This window comes from Drosophila mauritiana, chromosome 2R (assembly GCF_004382145.1).
Source record: "Drosophila mauritiana strain mau12 chromosome 2R, ASM438214v1, whole genome shotgun sequence".
NCBI classification, from domain to species: Eukaryota; Metazoa; Arthropoda; class Insecta; order Diptera; family Drosophilidae; genus Drosophila; species Drosophila mauritiana.
In genome coordinates, this window is record NC_046668.1 from 14,303,860 (window position 1) to 14,323,605 (window position 19,746).

At 46.5% G+C, this 19,746-nt stretch overlaps 5 protein-coding genes across 15 annotated transcripts; 1 reads left to right on the forward strand and 4 right to left on the reverse strand.

Moving 5' to 3' along the window:
- Positions 1–8,913, reverse strand: LOC117136199. Of its 2 annotated transcripts, none has more exons than XM_033296946.1 (8): positions 8,716–8,913; positions 3,703–4,582; positions 2,459–3,645; positions 2,228–2,392; positions 1,885–2,164; positions 1,042–1,826; positions 743–978; positions 1–680 (listed from the first exon to the last, which is right to left on the reverse strand). In XM_033296946.1, the coding sequence occupies exons 2-8, from the start codon at positions 4,511–4,513 to the stop codon at positions 152–154; spliced, it is 3,993 nt and encodes a 1,330-aa protein (XP_033152837.1). In that variant the 5' UTR covers positions 4,514–4,582; positions 8,716–8,913; the 3' UTR covers positions 1–151. The 2 variants fall into 2 exon arrangements, with proteins under 2 accessions (XP_033152837.1, XP_033152836.1); XM_033296945.1 differs by having other exon boundaries at positions 2,228–2,395.
- Positions 8,914–9,141: 228 nt separating this feature from the next.
- Positions 9,142–11,693, reverse strand: LOC117135583 (death-associated inhibitor of apoptosis 2). Its single transcript, XM_033295911.1, has 3 exons — positions 11,183–11,693; positions 9,756–10,791; positions 9,142–9,692 (listed from the first exon to the last, which is right to left on the reverse strand). Exons 1-3 carry the CDS (start codon positions 11,552–11,554, stop codon positions 9,604–9,606), a joined length of 1,497 nt encoding a protein of 498 aa, XP_033151802.1. The 5' UTR covers positions 11,555–11,693; the 3' UTR covers positions 9,142–9,603.
- A 91-nt stretch (positions 11,694–11,784) lies between these two features.
- Positions 11,785–12,909, forward strand: LOC117135586 (thioredoxin domain-containing protein 15). Its single transcript, XM_033295920.1, has 2 exons — positions 11,785–11,893; positions 11,951–12,909. Exons 1-2 carry the CDS (start codon positions 11,866–11,868, stop codon positions 12,808–12,810), a joined length of 888 nt encoding a protein of 295 aa, XP_033151811.1. The 5' UTR covers positions 11,785–11,865; the 3' UTR covers positions 12,811–12,909.
- Positions 12,860–17,028, reverse strand: LOC117135584 (myeloid leukemia factor). 10 transcript variants are annotated; one of them, XR_004459043.1, is made up of 6 exons: positions 16,869–17,028; positions 15,990–16,210; positions 15,403–15,931; positions 14,645–14,839; positions 13,975–14,286; positions 13,449–13,538 (listed from the first exon to the last, which is right to left on the reverse strand). XR_004459043.1 is itself a non-coding variant. In XM_033295914.1 (5 exons), the coding sequence occupies exons 1-5, from the start codon at positions 16,922–16,924 to the stop codon at positions 13,418–13,420; spliced, it is 1,122 nt and encodes a 373-aa protein (XP_033151805.1). In that variant the 5' UTR covers positions 16,925–17,028; the 3' UTR covers positions 12,860–13,417. The 10 variants fall into 10 exon arrangements, 7 of the variants coding, with proteins under 7 accessions (XP_033151805.1, XP_033151803.1, XP_033151806.1 ...); XR_004459044.1 differs by having other exon boundaries at positions 13,454–13,541; XM_033295914.1 differs by lacking the exon at positions 13,975–14,286 and having other exon boundaries at positions 12,860–13,538.
- A 535-nt stretch (positions 17,029–17,563) lies between these two features.
- Positions 17,564–19,015, reverse strand: LOC117135587 (trypsin). The gene has a single exon (XM_033295921.1). It carries the CDS (start codon positions 18,523–18,525, stop codon positions 17,647–17,649), a length of 879 nt encoding a protein of 292 aa, XP_033151812.1. The 5' UTR covers positions 18,526–19,015; the 3' UTR covers positions 17,564–17,646.
- Between the last annotated feature and the right edge of the window lie 731 nt (positions 19,016–19,746).

Genomic DNA, 19,746 nt, shown 5'->3' on the forward strand with positions numbered 1-19,746 from the left:
TTGGGAGTACCAACTAGTTGTTTTCGTTATTATTCGCATAACTACAAGGTAATATTCGTATTTAGATAACTAGCGCTAATCAAGTCTAAGAAAGCAAGCGGATATGTGGATCGCATAAGAGTTACGCTATGTACGGTACGATATTAGTCAGTTAAATCACAGATGTATTATTTCGCGCGCACTCCTCCGCCTGTCCAGCCTCCAGTTCGAGCTCCAGCTCCACGCCGGGCGTCCTGTCCGGTGGCTCGGCATTCAGCACGAGATTCTCTATGGATCGGAATGAGGCGTCCTCCAAGTGCGTGGACATGGCGGCGGTTGGGGGGCGAGGCAGGGTGCTGGCAGTGACCAAATTTCCGCCTCCCTGCGACTGGCGATGTCGCACCGAGGAGCGTAGTATGGTCACCACATCCTCCGCCGTATAGGGCCGTCTCTCCAGTGTCGAAGCCCCCGAACGATGGAGCTTCCGGCCCAGCGATTGCGAGCGTTGGGCGTAGCCAAAGGGTCGCTGGTCGATCTCTATGGACTCGGGACTGCTGCTGGAAGCTGGCGAAGGATCCGCGTTGAAACTACTGCCAGCCGGATTGGTCAGTATGGTTAGGTAATCAGGCGGCGCCGCTGGCGAAGCGGACTCCGCATCGAGGGAGAGCACGGGTCGCGTTCGACTTGAGTCTCCCAAAACCCTGTGTGGATAAATTGGTCATAAATAAGTTTTTGTTTGTATTAAGGGATGGTTTTTATGTACCTTCTCACGCTGCGGCGAATGCTCTGGCGCAGAAGCTTGGCAAGGCGGGCTCCAGTGGCCGTTGTGTAGGACGGAGGTGGTGTGTACTTTGGCGGAGCATCGTTCTGTGCATCGTGTTGGCCGCCCTCCGCGGTCTGGCCCAAAGCATTACGACGACTTTGGGACGCCGTTTGTCGAGCGGATGGACGACGTGGTTCCTCTCCCTCCTCGGGCGGTCGGTACAGCAGTTGAATGCGCTAAAAGACAAAAGGAAATAAGGAAATAAGGAAACAATAAGGCAAATAATATTATAGACTCACCTCCAAGATATCGGGAGGTCCGTGCGCCAGATACCGGTAGATTTGAATAATAGCAGTCACGGGAATGACTAACAGCACTCCAATTTGGATAAGACTGCCCATCTTCCTGGACCAATACGTGAAGTATGACTTTCCACGCCAATAGTAAAATTGATTCGACAACGAAGCCTTATAGTCCACGACTGACAATGTGATCAGGCCAATGGGCAGCAAAACGTTCCAAGACAATGCCAGGAATGCCGACATGGACCCACAAAGTCTTAGGTCATTCACCAGGTCATCTCCGTTGTACGGACGCCCCCGTATTAGAAACACGCCAAAAATCTGAGCCGTCCAGATGATCGGAATGAACCAGGAGCCGCCCAGTAGAAAATCTACATAGTACAGGATCGAAATGCCCATCTCCGTGGCGAATGGAATGCTGAGGAGCAGACCAGTCACGCAGCTCAACAAAACCGAGCTCGTGGAATTACCTAAGGCACTTGAGATGGGTTTCCACATCACACACAGCTGCGCTAGACCAAATCCGGCGAACGTTGCAAAGGCCACTGCAGCCCAAACCCACGATATGCTATCACTGGCCAGCGAGAGCACGGCCGGAAAGATTTCCGAGATGAAGCGCAGTGCCTGGAATCCGCTCTCCACGTGAATCATGGTGCGATTCCTCCTGTAAGTCTCGCCAATGAACGAGGAGTAGTGCGGAATCAGCGAGCGCGGATAGGAAAGCAGATAAGGATTGGTGTTTGATTGCAGCGAGTAAATGGACGTGTAGCAATCGGGATTCTCTGCAAAGCATTATAGAATTAGTTTAAAACTAAAAAAGAGACATGGTTTAAAACTCACCAAACGATCCTGGCACATAAGCGTATCCATGCTGCCACAGAATCTGTGCACAACACAGCGCTAGAAGTGCCATTAAACCCAATCCGATGAGGGTAAACAATACCAGGAGAATCGCATCCCTCCTCAAAGCGGCCTTGTTGGCATTGGTGTGACTTCTGCTCGTAATAGCGATTACGGAGGCGCCTAGGAGACCCCAAGTAAGGAACGTTTCCTGCGTGGCTGCCGTCCAGCTATTTGAGTTCACCAGAAAGTCGTCAAAATCGCTGGCAGCAAAGATGTTCTACAAAAATTCCAGAATATCGATGGTTTAAAGAGTTTTTTTTTTGTCTGGTAACAAACTCACCTGTATCCTGCTGGGATCCACGACATAGACAAACTTAGCAGTCACTACCGCCAGAGCTACCAACGGCAGAGTGTAGATAATGTAAGCCAACTTTCCCAAGGACTTGAGACCCTTACAGAGGATGAGGAACACGGCCGCCCAGATGAGGGCTAGATAAAAGGCCAGCTGCTGAAGGAATTGGATGTGAGTCAGTTAGATGAGAAGCGGGATAGTGGGGAGGGCGAAACTTACCCGATCATTAACGTGGAATCGTATTCCGCTGGCATCAGGATGATTGGCCAGATGCAGTCGCTGCAACACCACCACGTTGAAGTACTCGGCCACTGTTTGCGTGAGATTCCCCGTTGCATTCGATGCATCATAGCGATAGGGGAATGCCATCTCTTGCCAGCGATATCCACTGCGTGCTGCTGTCGGAAATACGTCCCTAAGGTAGACTAAAATCCAGGCCAGCGATACCGTTGAGTACAAGGCCAGGAAGCACTGCTCCATCACCAGAGCTATGCCCACTCCTGCGCATATCGGACTGATCTTCCACATGGAAACGGGACCAGCACGAATTTTGGCACCCAAGCACATTTGCAGCCAAAGAAGCGGGATTCCAAAGATTACCGAGAGCAGAAGAAACTGTAGTAGAAAGTTGCCACCAAAGTTAATGGTGAGCACGGCAAATCGGCACATATTAAAGACACCCAAAGTGCATCCGATCAGTGCAAGAGTACGACTCCCGGCATGGGGCCATTGACTGTTGAAACCGCACTTCTCGCGCAGCAGCAATTGCAGTTGGTGCAGCGGCTCTAGGGGCGTCGTACTGCTGGCGCTGCACATGGTCGTGGTTTGCACGGGATCCGGTTCCTGATCGTGTTCAGCAGAGCTGCTTCCGCTGCTGCTGCTGTCCGAGGGCAGGGAAACTGGGCTGGGCATTCGTGACGAGCGCGCCGAGCTGAGTTCCGAGCATGTGGACATAATTGGGTGCGTGGGCGTTTCCTGCAGCTGTGGTTCCCTCATCTGCACGCGCGTCGGAGCGCTCTGTGGCCGACTCTGGGCTAGAATCAAGGAGCGAACTGGGGTAGGAGGTCCCTCCAAGCGGCGACCATACTGCCGGGGTCGCGGCTCTTCGCTCGATGCCCGTGCGTTCGTTTGCAGGAGGTTGTCGAAGATGTGCGCCTCTGTGAGCATCTGAGAGCCACCCGATGGCGCGGCCGAAGCTTGGCAATCGCCTTGGGAGAAACAGCGACGCATTTCCGCATCGCGTCTCGGTGGCAACTCCACCAATAAGGTCGGTATATCGTCTTCCTCTCTTTCCGCCGCCACTGTAGCTTTGGTGTCTTCCTGCTCGAGGGCTCGACGCATGGACTGTCGCCTCCAAACGTCCATCGCGGGCTCCGTGGAAGTCTCCAATGATCCGGAAGAGGAAGCTAGAAATAAGAAAAGTTTAGTATATTGTTTTACATATTTTAATTTATTTAACCAACCTATTTGGCTTGTGGGCCTTAATGAACAGCTGAACGTCTTCCTTATTTGATGTTCTCTTTGGAAATCACCTTGTGCCGTCTCCTGATCCTCGCTCTTTTTCTTATTTGACTTCTTTTTCCTACTTAAAGGCAAAGTTCTAGTTCTCGGCTCTCGTTTTAAGCTGGTGTTGCCGTCTATGATGATGAGTGAATCTTCGCGATTTAAGGCATTATCCATCTCCTCCAGGTAGTTGTCTAGATCCATTAGATAATCCTCTACCTTGTCATCGTCACTGCCGGAATTCACAGATCCGCTCGAGCAGGTGCCATTCAGCTGCGAGACATCGTGGACATCCAGAATGGCATCCAGTTCGCTGAGCACACATAAGGCTTCATCCGTTTCAGCAGCTTGTTTGATTGGCGTGCTCAATGGCGCCTGCTGCATCTCCTGGCTGCCACAAAAGGCACTTCGTTCGTCGCCCAGCTCATCTCCCAGTCTGAAGCTGATTGGCTGCAGCTGGAGGGGTTGTTTTGTTTGCTGGTGGAAGGCTTGGGGCGTCTGCTGAATCTCGATGAGATCCTCGTCGCTCAACTCGTCGTCGTAGTAGGCACAGGCCTGCCGTATCGATTCGCTGGACAGGCTGTTCGAGAGTCCAAACTGCTCCTGCTCCAACTGATGCTGTTTGCTGCGAGCTCTTTTGCCAGTTCCCGTTCCCGAACCCAGTGCTGCTCCGGAGCATGCTGCTCCCGTTCCTGAAGGCGGCAGACTGGAGTAGGCATTTGAATTGCGCTTAAAGTCCCGGCCTGCTGCTTGCTGCTCCTTGCTGCTCATCTTGGTGCATTGCCGGATGTCGCAGCTGATTTGTCCTGCCGGCAGTGTTGAAAAGCTTCAAAGTCGTTCCTGCAATGGATATGAATGGTGTTGATTAAGACCAAAAATTTGCAATGGGTACACATAAAGAAAACGTAAGTAAAGAATAAAGATCCAAAAATCTGGAGAAAAACAAGTAAAAAAGTAGTAGTTGGTTTAAAGCGGCAATTAACTCATTGTCTCTTTGCTTAGCTAATTTTCTTACTAAGTTGAATCTTACCAAAAAGCTGTGTAGTTGTGATGAATTTAATTGCATTAAGAACTAAATAGGAAACTGTGAAGGTGAAATCAGCATTCTAACCGACCGGTTAATTGCAAAACATTTTTCAGGTAAAAGTTTGAAAAGTGTGAAAAGGTTAAAAAAATTGAATTTTAACTAGAATATATTAATATATTAATCTGATTAAACCTTATACAAAAAGTTATGTCATTAAGTTTAGCTCATAAAATCTTTCAAGTCATATGAATTTAAATTCGTTTAAAATAAAACGAAATATTCTGGTAAATTATAAAAGGCATAAGGAATATTTTAACAGTGAAAGTTGCCCAATTGCCAACAAGGAACCACTTAAAACTGTGTCACATTGAGAAATTTCCTTAAATGGTGACTAATTTGAGAATGACTAATCTGCATTTAATTAACCGATTGATTGAACGGATTTCTCAATTTAGTTAAATAACTAACAAAAGTAAGCAGCTACTAAAACGGACAAACTAGCTAGTACTAATTCAAACGAGTTATTTCGTTGAAAGTATACAAGTTAATAACCGAATCGGAAAACGATAATTAGCGAACAAGAATCTCAATTAAATTCTGCTAAATAAAGCGATGATTCTCAAATGAATTTCAAGTTAGACACATTCAAATTGTCTTTATGAGTAATCCAACCTTCTCGCGGACTTCAAAGCTTTATAGCGTTTAAATTATAGCACGAAATTGATAAGACTTGCTCCAATTAAAGTACAGATTGCGTCAAATCAAATACGTTGTTTACTTTTTCGGGAAATCCGAGTTTCGTTCAGCGTTGATAACAATGCCCTCCTTCGGATGAAACCAGAGCCCGGGAAAAACGTTTGTTAAAGCCACAATCAAATCAGAACCACCGATTGGGACAGGTCAGTGGGAAGATCACTTTTCATTCTGCGTTAAAATGCAATCAAATGCAAACAAGCGCGTGCTCTGGCGTTTTTACGATTGTTTGCACGTGAGTGAATCGCGTCTATAAAAAAAAAAAAAAAAAAAAAAATCTACGCCAGCTGCTGTCAAATGGTCGAGTAAAAATATGGAAAAAATGTTGAATAGTAGAAAAAAAAAGCGAATAAATAAAACAGTAGGAAAGAGCAGAGCTCATGTTCATTCAACTGATCAGGTGAATGTACTTCCGTTAATAATTTTTTAAGGCACGATATAAACAATCAATTCGGAAAGGGAGTGCTGGAGTCTAGGCCTTAAAGGGGGGAGATCGTTGGCACGTTACCTCGATTCACGTCAAAATTGTTTTATATTCGCTGTTTTTTGTTTACCTGTATGAACACCCTTGAATTATGGAGTTTATTTAGTATTTAAGAAGACATTTCCGACTTGCCGGCGGTATCAGCCAGTGATTCAATATAAACGTAGTCCTGTGGCCAGGATAGCAAATAAAATGTGGCAAACGGTGGTAGTTTTATTTTATATTGCATGTGGAACTGTTGTGTTTAATAAAAAGCAGCACATAGTTGCCATAGAAACCGGCAAACTTAACTTGCATAAGTTTATGCAGTTTGTTAACTGTATAGCGGTTATACATCTAAGCAAACTTTTGTGATTTTAAGGATTCTATGAAAGTAGATGTGGGCTGATCAAATGCAAGTGCATTGTGGGCTATGTACATATATGATCAAATTATTGGATACTAGAGCATTTGAGCTTCGACTTGGCCAACTTGCCTTATCAGTTGCTGCTCTGCGATCTCATTGAATCACAGAGTCTGTTGAGTCTGGTTTAGCTTTGATTTTATTTTGCATACGCTTATAGCCGTGACCTTCGTAGCCGCCATAAAATCTCCGAAACTCACACACGCGCACGCGCACAACCAGTCTTGCACTTCTTTTCGGTAATACCTTTTGGTAATATATGCGAATGCGATATGGGCAGATGGTGCGGTGTGGCGTGGTGTGGTGGTAATAGAATGGGCAGCATCCACACATTAATTGGTGGCCCAGAGGTCAAATTATTTAGCGAAGCAGCGCCATTGATCGCAAATTCACATATGTACACAAACCGATACATCTAAATGCATACAAACGTACATACGTATATAGCAGGCAACCACGTACCGTTAAATTTCGCTGGCGCTCTCGTTTTCTGGCATTTCTCGCATTTTCGCACCGCACACAGAAATGTAAACAAAACAATTAGAGCTGCCGCCGCAGCAGCAGCAAGTGCAACTCACAATCGATCGGCAACTCTGGCGAAGGTCACCTCGCCAAATGTTGGGGCTAAAATGGCAACTCCCAGGTGTGGTGCACTAATCGCCAAACATCGCTGCCCGCTGGCCAACTTGTTTTCCTTTTCTATTCGTGGAGAGACTCGGAGTGTGCAATTACAATGAAATTGACATTCACCAGGCGAATAAAACTAGTTAATGCTGCCACACGCACATACACGTATGCATATGCGCACACACACACACACGAGAGCGCAAACTGGGGAGCTGGCTTCATTGTGCGTGAGCAGCATGGCTGCATGTGTGTGTATGTTAGTGAGCGACTAGGGTTGCAACTTATGCTGATCGCGAGATGCGAGGCTTCCAACGGTTCGATCTGCGATGCGTGCAGGTGCCGCAGCCCTGGCACAGTGAAAACCGGCTAAAAGTAACTGGCATTAATAAAAACTACATAAAAACACAGGGATTACTCTCTTTAATCAAGTAGCTCAAAACATAATTCGGACCACTTTGTGATTTAATGATGTACAAAATGTATTAGGCTTATGAGTAAAGCTAAAAGGGCACTTAAAACCTTATTCACTTGTATAATGAGCCTAAATGGGTTTAATGAACTTTACAAGTGATTAATGAAAATCTATAAGCAAAGTTTTGACAGTAACTTCTGTGGGTCAAACACAGACTCGCTTAGCGCCGGTTCACTGTACTTCAGCTATCTACCACCATGCCAGCTACTCTTGTAAAACATCAAACGTTGAGATCGGCACGTTTTTATGCAATTTCTTCGTAGACAGATAAGTGCAGCAAGTACGGGTGCGGCATTCGCATTCGATCCCCCCTTTTGGGACTTGCATATGAGTAATGCAGTCAATAAAGTGCCCACCGCGTGCAACTGCGCCTCCAATTGAGTTCAATATTTAAGGGAAGCACTGGGTCAATTGCTAAACAAACGTTGTGTACAGATACATATATGGATATAGAAATTCTGAACACATTCGCAGTCCAGATAGCGGGAATTCGTTATTTGTTTATTTTTGCATTCTCCTCTGACAGGCGGAAGAAAGAGAAAGAGAACGGTAAAAAGCCCGCCCTGCTTTCGTTTTTCTTTTTTTTATGCGCTGTTGAAATTGTATGTATTTGCAAAACATTGCCAACACACACTCACACGCATACATACAGGTAATCCAGATTCCGAATAAAAAAATAAACGCTGATTGGGCTTTTGCGGTTCGCTGGGGAATACCTTAATGGGTGGATTGGTCATTTTCTTTAAAAGGGAATGGTAAGGGGTGGGGGGACAGCCCACAGCTGTTTCCAGCGACTGACCCGAATGGAAAATGTGAGAAATGGTATCAAGCCAAGCGCGTATGCGCAGCACGCTCGACAACCGAAATTACGGTGTGTACTTGTGAGATTGAGATTTTCAGATACGTGTCGCGCTCTCTCTCCCCTCCCTCCCTCTCACAATCTAGCTAAGCAACGCTCGCTGAACGTGTGTGTGCGTGCGTCGCTTTGTTTCTCACCGTACGAAAAAGTGTTTTTCGAAGAAGATTCCAAAATGGAAAGGTAGCGGACTGGAAGGGTTTCCTGGTGTAGCGGGGGGAAATGGCCACTGCTTGCCACACCACACTATAAAGTGCATAAAGCACCCACACTCCGTAAAATGCAGCAGCAGCACCACACACACACACACACTTGAACTCTTCCTTCGAAATACTCGCAGAATATACTCACACGAGCGCGGGTTTGGTAATTTCGATTTCACACATAAAATTTCCCGTAGCTTCGGTTCGGTTCTTCTAAATTTTGTTCACTATCTTCTGCACTTCTTGGCGTTGGAGCTTGTGAGTTTTTCGCGACCAGAACTCATTGGAGCTCCCGTTCGAGCAGCGCACACGACTTCACGCGGAGAGCAGAAAACGATTGCTTGGATACCAATATTTTGGTACTTTTGAGTAGAGCCGTCAAAACATCGATGCTACTATCGATAGTATCGAACCGTGCATGGCGATGATATCGAGATAGTTGTGAGCAGTGGAAACAGACTGTCGCTAGCTAATAGGCTTATCTCTCGGGGCACATCACTTGAAAACCGTTGGGATTTAAAACTTAGCTAAATAAATAAATTATTTTAAAGAATCTTTGCAATTGAAACACAAATTTTTAACATTTAAATATACATTTATTGGAGAATGCATATAGTTGTGTGTAAACCATACTATCAGCGGCCTTAAACATGATCAACAAAAATACATACATGTGTTAATAAGAGTACTATAACAAGATATCCATGTGATCTGCGGTCGTGCCGGAGCATTGATACCCTTTTCAGTGCGAAATAGAGCTGCTCATTTATATAAGGTCATTTCGGCGTGCATAAGGTATCGTCTAAAAGGGATGCGCTCGGACACAATGCGATAGTTAGTAACAACTCACAACCGTAGCTAATGTAAAAACGAATAGCTGCAGTTGGCCAAGTACTTAGTAGACGATTAGTAGACGATTATATTAGCTAATCACCGGATAATTTGAACTTCGCTGTAGTAGTTTGTGTGGGTGCAATCAATCGATTTGCTTAACTGCTAACTAGCTGGTGAACTCTAAATGATGTCGATATGCTCTTCACGAAAGGAACGTGCGCACAAATCCCTTGATGTCTGCGCGGCACATGGGACAATTGGCTACACTGGGGGCGCACTGATTGCAGGTGGCTGTCGGGTTAACAGGAAGTTAGGTACAGCTCAAGGCAATCAAGGTATGGTTCAGGGACTTACCCAAGTGGCCACAGGGCAGGAACACTACGCCAACCTCCTCGTCCAAGCATACCTTGCACAAGCGTGCATCCTTCAGCTGGCGGTTTTCCTCCTCCAGCGACAGGTTTCCGTTCGGTGTGGCCACCGACATCTTTTGTATTTCGTCTGTGATTTTCGATATATTCGCCACTGCTTCAGCTTCCTGTGGTTTGGCTGGGATGGAATCGGCCACCGGTATTGGCACAGATGCCGCCTTGCTGGTGGTGGCCGGACATGGCTCAATAAAAGGAGCACTTGGCTCCGGCGGCTCGCGCACCTCCAGTGCAGCTCCTGCGCCGGCATCGTCGAAGATGTCATGCAATAGTTCGTCCAACGTAGAGAAAGCGGAGCCGGAACTCAAGAGCTTGCGCTGGATGGCATTGCGCACAACTCCTCCATCGATACCCAAGGCTAGGGCCTCCTTGGCCGGCGCTTCATCCATCAGTATGTCTGCTTGGAGCGTTGGAGCCGGAGCAGATGCTGGCGGGGATCTGGCGTTGGCAGCTGTTGTCGCGAGCACTTCGCTTACATAGGCTGGACCCTTGGCCAGCAAAACGAACTGACACTTTGGCGACCACTTGGCGTGTTCGAACCACGGCTCGTCCTCCTTCTGCCAGGAGCGCAATCCAATGTTACAGTGGAAGCAACGCACCTGGTCGCCTATTTTCTGATAATATAGGCCAGCCTGCGCCAAAGCCGAAGCGGGCTGAATATTGGAAATAGGCCAATCGGCGAAGGTTCTCAATCTGGCGTCCACGCAGGCGTACTTGGGACGCAGTGGCAGAGTGGTGGGCTGGATGCCCAGCTCATCCAGGTTCTTTCCGGTGGCAAACTCTATAAGGGGGCCCATTTGCACACGAGGACATTGGGGAAAGAAGCGCTTGTGCTCTTCAAAGGCGTTGTCGTTCTTCTCCCACTTGGCAATCACTCCGTTGCACCAAACGCACTTCACGTGATCCAGACGCTTCAGGTAGTAGAAACCTGCCTTCGCCAGAGCCTGCGGCGTGATGTTGGGATTCTACAAAGGAAGACGTTTTAGCTTAAAGTTGAACTAGCTCATTCAGTCATTAAAAGCATTTGAAATTATACAATATACAATAACTTCATTTGAAGTTCATAATGACATGTGTATATCTTAATTTAAGCTTAATTTCGTAGGATTGATGTTCAATCAACATTCAGCTGAATTGAGGCACTTAGGCAGCTAACAAGACAATTCTTGTTTGTATACAAAAATATCAGTGATACTTTCAACCGGGATTTCCCTGGCCTCATTTACGCTACTTTTTAACTACGCAAACATACTTACATATGTACTTATAGTGAGCTTGGAACTGAAACTATAGTGATTACAAAGACCCGCTTTGGTGATTCACCAGAAGCGAGCGACACCAGCTCAGGGTACTCACCGGCCAGTCCTTGAAAGTTACCAAGCGATTGGCCTCCAACAAGAGATCGGGACAAGAGCAGGACTCCGGGCTGTCCACTACGCTGTTTCCCTCGTTGTCGCTCTCCTGGCTCCTGGGAACATTGCCGCAGTGATTGGGAGCCAGAACCATGGAGCAGATGGGCGAGGAGCGGCGATGGCGCTCCGCCACCTGATCGCCGTACTCCCAGCGGTCGATGCGCACGTGGCAGAAATGGCACTCGGCCTCCAGCCAGTTTCCCGTGGCAAAGAAACCATTGGCGACCAGATCCTCCGCGGAAACGGGGGCATTCAGGGGCCATTCCCCAAAAGTCGCCAGGCGAACGCTCTCCAGCTCCATGCACAACTCCGTCATCGTGGCGCGTTTGATTTGGATCCGAATGGATCCACCAATGATGTAATGCCACCAAGGGAATCACCAGCGAGCGCAGACGAAAAAGAAAAGGTAAGGTAAAAATATAAACTTATTGTAGCGATGTAAAAATAAGCATCGATGATTTTCGATAAATCGTCAATGTTTCATCGATGAAATTTACACTGCTTACAAAAACAAAGCAAGCAGTTTACGTTGCTATTCGGTATATCCAATCCCAAGAAGTTCCCAGGTATTTAACGAGTGCCATATAACAGCTAACTATTTCAACAGCTGTCCAACCAACGGATAAAATGAACCAAAATCTCTTGTTTGTATTTTGTACGTTATTTATTTATATCGAGTTCTTCAAGCAGTAACATTGTACTACTTACACAGTGCTCTGCGCCGCGCAGGGCCAAGCGGAACTCTCCGGACTACTAAGTGCCCTCCAGTATTTCGGGCTCTTCTCAAATTTGACGGTGCATTCCCTGGGAGTTTCGCGGGGCCAGTGCCATTATAGCTTCGAAACCTTGCTGGAGGAGCGACACAAATGTGCCCCGGATGACGAGCACATCTTGCACCTGAACCAGCTGCCTCCGGTTCGAAAGCCACCTTTTATGATGAAGTGCCTGCAGCGGGATATGGAGAATGAGACAGCATCCGAGCCGGAACTGCTGATAATGGCCAGTGCCAAGGATATAGTGAATCTGCTTAAGCCCATAGGCAATGCCACCAAGCGCCACGAGCCGGGCAACTGTGTACTTGTCCATTTCTGCACCGCATCCAGCTTGGAGTGCGCTCGTGTGGCTTCGATGGTGAACGTGCTGCCCCATTTCTTTCCCACGCTACCCATCGCCTATGTGGATGCCTATGAGTTTGGTCGTTTCAATGCAGAATTCGGCATCGTTTCGCTGCCCACGCTGATGCTTTTCCACCAGGGCAGGCCGCTTATCAAATTCGAACCCGGGTGGAAGGACTCGAAGCGCAGCTTTGCCAGTTTCATAATGAGTCACACCAATATGAAGACTGTGAATCCGCAGGCCATTGATCCGATCATCCTCACCCGCGCAGAGATGGAGCCGCTGTCTAATAAACCCATTGTGCAGACGGATTACTATTTGGGCCTGGCTTGGGCCTTTATTCTCGTCTGCCTTGCCAACTTTCTGCGTCAGACGGCGCTCTGGAAGCAGCTGGTGGAAATGGTGCAGCGCAATTGGCGGGAATCCGAGGAGACGCAAATGGAGATGGTGGACTAGTCAATTAATACTTTTAATTCCCTATAAGTCGCATAAGTAGAACACTGGATTTACTATAATAATGTAATTACCATTTAATTAAATTCACGTTAACATTTACTTAGGCCTTACGAATTACATGTATTTGGGGAATTGGTAATTGTTGTTTTCTATCGTTCGGAGCCTTCAAATCAATTGTGTTCATTTGCACGCTAACTGGCATCCATAATTTAAAGCTTAGTGGCTAACAAAATCTAAAAACTTGAGAATTAATCAAATAATTCAAACTTATAATTACGATTTCATATATATTCCATTACTTTCATTGAATTTTTCGATTAGGTGTGAGAGAGTGTGTTGTAATGATTCCGGCGTTGAATAGTCACATTTGTTTTAAGTAAATTGTTCTGTATCCTGCGTGCACATCATTAGCATCTTGAAGTTGTAAATTTTTTAGTGTTGCGTTGTGGTCGACTCACGCAGGATAAGACAGAACTGGTAAAGAATGGTGTTTGTTAAAAATATTTGAATTGGTTTTTCTGCTATGGAACAGTGCCAAACGCTTGCTTCCTAGTGTTTTTGAGTGTGCGATGTGGAAGATGTTGGCATACAGATGATCACGCTTCTACTACTTCTTCTTGCCGCGCTTGCCCGCCTTGTAGGAGCTGGCCGCTTCGTCCTCCGTGTGATTATGTTTTACGGCACGTTGTTGGCGCCTCGGATTGGCGGCATAGGGATGTGGATGTATGCTGCTGGCGGAGCAGAAACAAATGTTCATTAATTAACAGAAACGATTCATTAGAAATAGGCATAATACAAAACAAAAGGTACACATAATCATTCGTACAAGGCCAATTCGAACGTAAGTGAAAATTTATTAACAGGAAGAGAAGGTCAAAAGGAGCATTGATGGATGATGTGGGCAAGCGAGTGATGGATTCGTAGGATTCGCGCATTGTGTCGTTTAGTGGTGGCGCAGCAACAGCAGCAGCAACATAGTTCAAATTTTGATTATCGTCGATGGCCAATTGGGCGTCGCGTAGTGTGGTGGTAAATCGTCGAGTGTGGCTCTCGCAGATTGTGGTCTACATGCTATACGGATAGGCGGGCGATGCTCTTTCGGGCGGGTCAAAATGCGAGTATGCAGACAGAGAGTTAGATGTGTATGGGAAGGTGCGGCCTTACACGTAGCTTGCGGCCGTAGTCTTGAGCTGCCGGCACGGCACGTAGATGTGGTGTTGCTGCTGTTCGAAGTTCGAAGTACTTGTGGCGATGAAGCGGAGCTGAGCTGAGCGGAGCGGATCGTAGCGTTGGTGGCGCCTTCGGTTAGTAGAGTGCATGTAGTTACGTCGAAGACAGCCGAATGTCGAGTGTTTCTCGTTGTTGACTTGATTACTTATGATATTTAACTGGATTAGCATAGGTTTCATTTTATGTATTTGGTACTGTATCCGCTTCTACTTGCGGTGGTACCGCGAATTATAAATACGCCAATCTCTGCATGATTTGGAAAGTACAAAATGTTGATGGAGAAGAGAAGAGAGAGCGATATGTCGTTAATACACTTGGGTAAATGGTATATTACAAGATCAAGATCGTTGCTACCCATGAAGTCTATATAGAGTTCGAAAAGAATAAGCAGTATTGGTTTCAATAAATCATGAACGTCGTTGATACAAAAGCATTGTCAACCATTTGTCGGACCACAAAACCCCGGCATCAAACTTCGGCTGTCCGAAGACGTTTTTCGGTTAGGACTATACAAGCAGATAGAAATGAGGTTCGAAGCTGACATAGTCTATGTAACTAGGTTAATCCCGCATTGCCGGCTCCTGCCGATCCCAACTGAACAAACCTTGGAGAAGTGGACACCGTAGCCAGCGGCGAGGATGGGGGTGTCCTTAGTGGGCGGCGCGGCGTGGCCAGGCTATGCCCATGCCCATTTCGCAGGTACGAACGACGAGAGCTCACGTAGTTATTGTTGTTTCCGTTGCTTGTATCGTAGGTTGTCGGCGAGGATGTTGGTGCTGCTGCTGTTGCAATGTTGCCACTGCGTCGATGTCGTAGGTAGTTGTCGTAGTATGGAATCGAGTCGAAGAAAAGTTGGAAAAGATTACAACAATACTTTTGGGGGTCGGGACTATGCTAGTTGGCGATCCAGTTCATTCAACGCGAAGCATTTGTACGTCGTGAGTGGGTGAGATCATGGCGAACGAAAGGAGTCGTGGGCAAAACGAAAACTGAACAAACGAAAGATGTTGAGAGCTTAAGTTGCCGCCTACCTCTGTGCATTTTATGATTTCGATTCGATATTCGTTTCGTTTGAACGCAGTTGGGAATGTAATTAGCAGAAATTTATAGTATGCAATTCTGTTTCTGTTTTATCGGATAGTTAGTAAAATATACTGTATTGACTTTAGATTTAGTAATTATATCTGCAAGTAAATACAAACGTTTCAATTTAGCAACAGTTGTGTGTGAGGAGGTGTGGTTAGTTGGGGGAATCTTCGGATCGGGCGGGCTTCAGCAAATGCTAGTCGGCTAATCCTACACAATCACGCGCACGGAACAGGGACTCGGGTGTGCATGTGACGTTAATCCCTTCTCACTCACCTGTTCTGCGGTGCCGTTGGCGCAGTGGAATAATGGCGGCCCGCGGTGGAGCGAACCGGTTGCTGCTCCTGGATTACACAGTCATCATCATCTTCGTCGTCATCCACCGGCTCAATGGTCAGCGTCGAGGTGTGTGCCGCTGGACGGGCGGGCATGATGGCCTGCATGCCACCACCATGATGTCTTGACTGCACCGCTCCGCGAGAAGCGCGCGATGTAAACTCCCTGTCAAACTGCTCGGCTTCTTCCTCCTCCAGATTAATGAACTCCTGGCGCTCCTCCAGCTGTCCTGAGCGCATGTCTTGCTCTTTCTCAATAATGTGTGCCCGCTCGCCAATGTGGTGACCAATGGCCATCTTCTTCACTCCAGTGCGCGAGTCCTGCACCGTCTTGCGGGTCTCACGAACGCCTCCCGGTCCCGTCTTGGTACTAGTGCTGGCCTGGTAAATCTGAGGACGCCCATCCGGACCCGATGACATGGTCATCACGGTGCTCTGGCAGAAGGATGCGCCTGAATTGGCACCAATATCTGAAATACAATTGTTTTGCATGGTGCTCTTAACGGCGAAGGACCATTGAATACTCACCAGCGTTCAACAGGCGATTAAAGTTTGGCATCATGGGCATACCAAAGAGTCCCATGGCTGGCATGGCCGGCATCTGCGGACGCTCCATGAGAGCGTTCTGCTGGAATCCCTGGTCAAAGGGCGAAACCTGCATGAAGGGATCGGGCATGAAGCTGTTCATCAGGCGATTCATCGAGCGCATCTGCATGTTCATCGCGTTCATAGTGTGGTTCATGTGGTTGCTGCAAACGAGAGATGAGTAACTTAGTAATACTTGACTGATGCGCGAGTTACGGGAGCTCCATTTGTGCACGGGTACTGACTGATTTGCTTTTACGTTTTCGTTTCATTTTAAACTGAGCCGAAATTAAGTTTCAAACAAATCCAAACTGAATGACTTGTGGCCGGATATTGAAGCATAGTGATAAAGGCAGCGTAGCCTACGTATATACCTAAAATAGGGTCTGATAGCCTATACATGGGTCACTTTGCGGTTGGGCCTTATCTGAAGCCCCAGTGACAGGGCGAAACCTTTGAAATAACGTCTGCTAGTGCATTTTCACCAATTCCATTTCCCTGCGGTCGCTCGATTCAAATTATCGACTATTACGTCTTCACTTCACGCATGCTGCACACACACATACACACACGCACACTCCGATGGTTACTGTTAATTTTGGCACGCTATTTATTGCTCATTTTTGGGCACGTAAATATGTTTAATTGGCCTAATTGTGTGCCTATGGGCCAATTATTGATTTACACCTTGTTTTGCGATTATTTGGCTGTTTTTCCACGCCCCAAAAGGGCTTCGTTAGCTGCACACGTATGGAAATAAATGGGGCTTCTGCGGGGCGAGCCGCATTTATTTAGTGTTTTTTTGCGCCATTTGGTACTTACTTCATAAGGCCGAGATCGTCGTCGAAATCGCCCATCAACGCTCCGAATAAAGACATTTTTGTGGCTTGTGCTGGCTTTCTGTTGCTCGAATTTTCTTTTTTCCGTATGCAGAATTTTCACGAATATTTTCTTTGTCAGTGTGGCTGAATCTTACTGGCTTAAATACCAGCGACGTCTACCACCAAAGTACATACTAGATCTGAAAAATACCAGAAGCCGTTAATATTTAAAAACAGTATCTTCTTATTTATTTGAATTTTTTAAGATTTAAACAAATGTAGCTTGAATACGTTAAACTATCTGCAAAAGGTAAATTACTAATATTGTGGATATTTAATTGGATCAAGTCAAATATATGTCACAAATAAATAATAATGATACTTCAAGCCACACTTACTTATATTTCAAAATCTTAATTTCTGCATTGAGTTATTCTAAAATGATGCAATCAAACGACTTCGTAAAGTATAAAATGTATGGTTAGTTGCACTTTTTACCTGCCTCAAGATAAACTACCTTTACCTATGGCAATAAGATAATAATTTGATTTTTAAATAAATCATCGAGAATGGCTTATAGATTCCAATGTAATGGTCAGATAAAAAATGTTTTTCATTAGAAAAACCAGTTGAAATGAAGAGTTAAACGCCGTATATTGATTTGTAAATATTTTATAAACTATGTTTTCTAAATGCTCATTTGATATTTATTATTGTGGTAAAATAATAATTTGTTCGATTAATTTGTTCGCGTTGTGCTTGTGAAGCTATCCACATTTTTAGAGATACGTCTCCGCCTGCTCCTCGATCCAATCGATATGGGAATTGACGCTGGTGTAGACACCCGGGAATCCTTCCCTGCCGCAGCCCACGCCCCAGGACACCACACCCACCAGGACTCCGTCCACGGCCAAGGGTCCACCGGAATCGCCGTTGCAGGTGTCCTTGCCGCCCTCCAGATAGCCGGCGCAGAGCATCTCATCGGTCACCGTGTAGTCCTTGGTCAGATACTGGGCACCGCAGGTGCTCTTCTCGACGATCTGCAGCTCAACGGCGCGCAGCATGGCGGGCAGAGCTTCATCCTCTTCGGTCCGCTTGCCCCAACCACTTACGACGGCATGGGCACCCGACGGCGGAGCCTCCAGGGCCACAGGAATGGGTTGCACCAGTGCTGAGTACTCCAATGGCTCGCGAGTGATGATCAAACCGATATCATTCACATACGTTTTCTTATTGTAGCCGGCATGGGGGATCAGCTTGCTGACCTTAACGCCCTGCTCCTCCAGATCGGCAATCGAGTTCTGACCAGCCACGATCCGGATGTACGAGGCATAGCGTCCCTTGATGCAGTGGGCAGCGGTGATGACGACCCGTGGTGCATAGATGCTACCACCGCAGATGTGGAGCAGCATGTAGGTCTCCAGGCGAACGGACACCTGGTACGGATAGTCAGCGATGTCCGCCTGATCTCCACCCACAATGTGGGTGCTTATGGAGGCGGAATCCGTGGGGATTACCACACCAAGTGCAGCCAAAAGACACAAACCCAAACGTAGCGACATGGTTAAACTTGAAATGTGGTTCGATTCGGGCCCCTTATATAGGGCTGGAGTAGCCAGCTTATCACTTATCACCAAAATGGCGAATCTAGCGATCATCCATGATTAGTATTTTGGATTTTCATAAACTTCTGCAATGATATCGTAAAGTTTATACGACTCGCAGCTCAATTCGTTTTATATCCATTATAAACTGGGCGGTGGTCTTCTAAAGACCCAAATGGCCAGAAAGCCAACTGGCCAACCCAAATGGGGATTATCAGCAAACCGATCCGTTGAGTCATCGATCGACTCTATTTCATTTGCCACTGAACTTTACTCGTCCCGAATGACGAGGACGTCTAATCGAAGACTGTAATCTCAATCTCCAAGTGCTCCATGGAATCGTGTCTTCAGATAAGTGGTGTCGGAAAAGCAGGCTGAGATTTATTTACCATATTAATCGGTGGAGCACGAGAACCCGCAGCAAAAGTACAAGAAGTAGTAACCTAATCGCGATGATTGGCATAATAATAATTACTAATATTATTCTTACTGATAATAACTCTTAATCAGTAACCAATGCGCTATTGGATTTCTAAGATTTTTAAACCTATAACTTAAACGATCTTAACAGAATGATGAATGAATGAATAAGAAACGTTATTCGTTTGTGTACAGTAAACAATTAAAGATTAGCAAAGGTTAAAATTTCGCGGAAATAAATCCCGAATAAATTTAGTAGAATTTATGATGACGTTAAAAGCACCAGTATGTAAATGTGAAAAATATGACGACTACACTGTAAACATAAATGATTGATGTAATCAACAACGTGAAGAGGCCCGTCTGCGCCATTTGAATATCCGCTCAAAGTTCGATCCACTGGCACGCGTCTGAAGATCTCCCCTTTCCCACCACTCAGATCGTTGAGCGTGAAGTGCCACTGGCAACCCAAAGGGTCTGCCATTCCATGGAGGAGGAGAGGAGCGGAGAAGGGATACATCAAGCAAGCAGCAAACGGATAATTGATTGCCATGCCACTTGGCAGGGGCATCCAGCATCCAGCACCATCTCCACTTCTAGCTACTTAGCACTTCGAGTGCCGACTAGTTGGCAATTACTACCTATACTCGATACACTCGGGCATCTAGCGGATACCCGGCGACTCGGCGATTTGGTGACTCGGGGATTCGGGGATTCGGGTATCCGGGGACTCCAGCGACGTAGCTAGCACGTACATCATTTTCGGCGGCGCTCAAGCCGAGCTTGATCGGGCCAAATCGGTTATAAATAGACGCCAACCGGCGGAGGTCCCGCACTCGTAGCTCATCAGTCGCC

What these genes read in the sequence shown, in the direction of transcription:
- LOC117135584 (XM_033295912.1), bottom strand. Translation starts at nt 16,924, where the DNA reads ATGTCTTTATTCGGAGCGTTGATGGGCGATTTCGACGACGATCTCGGC. An exon ending in CCAACGGCACCGCAGAACAG is followed by an intron (nt 14,840 to 15,402) that starts GTGAGTGAGAAG and finishes ACATCGACGCAG; the next exon opens with TGGCAACATTGCAACAGCAG. An exon ending in ACGGTGTCCACTTCTCCAAG is followed by an intron (nt 13,542 to 14,644) that starts GTTTGTTCAGTT and finishes CTGCTCCGCCAG; the next exon opens with CAGCATACATCCACATCCCT.
- LOC117135586 (XM_033295920.1), top strand. Translation starts at nt 11,866, where the DNA reads ATGAACCAAAATCTCTTGTTTGTATTTT. An exon ending in AAATCTCTTGTTTGTATTTT is followed by an intron (nt 11,894 to 11,950) that starts GTACGTTATTTA and finishes CTACTTACACAG; the next exon opens with TGCTCTGCGCCGCGCAGGGC.
- LOC117136199 (XM_033296945.1), bottom strand. Translation starts at nt 4,513, where the DNA reads ATGAGCAGCAAGGAGCAGCAAGCAGCAGGCCGGGACTTTAAGCGCAAT. An exon ending in TTATGTGCCAGGATCGTTTG is followed by an intron (nt 1,827 to 1,884) that starts GTGAGTTTTAAA and finishes AATGCTTTGCAG; the next exon opens with AGAATCCCGATTGCTACACG. An exon ending in ATTCGCCGCAGCGTGAGAAG is followed by an intron (nt 681 to 742) that starts GTACATAAAAAC and finishes TTATCCACACAG; the next exon opens with GGTTTTGGGAGACTCAAGTC.
- LOC117135583 (XM_033295911.1), bottom strand. Translation starts at nt 11,554, where the DNA reads ATGACGGAGTTGTGCATGGAGCTGGAGAGCGTTCGCCTGGCGACTTTT. An exon ending in TAACTTTCAAGGACTGGCCG is followed by an intron (nt 10,792 to 11,182) that starts GTGAGTACCCTG and finishes CTTCCTTTGTAG; the next exon opens with AATCCCAACATCACGCCGCA. An exon ending in CCTGCCCTGTGGCCACTTGG is followed by an intron (nt 9,693 to 9,755) that starts GTAAGTCCCTGA and finishes TTAACCCGACAG; the next exon opens with CCACCTGCAATCAGTGCGCC.
- LOC117135587 (XM_033295921.1), bottom strand. Translation starts at nt 18,525, where the DNA reads ATGATCGCTAGATTCGCCATTTTGGTGATAAGTGATAAGCTGGCTACT.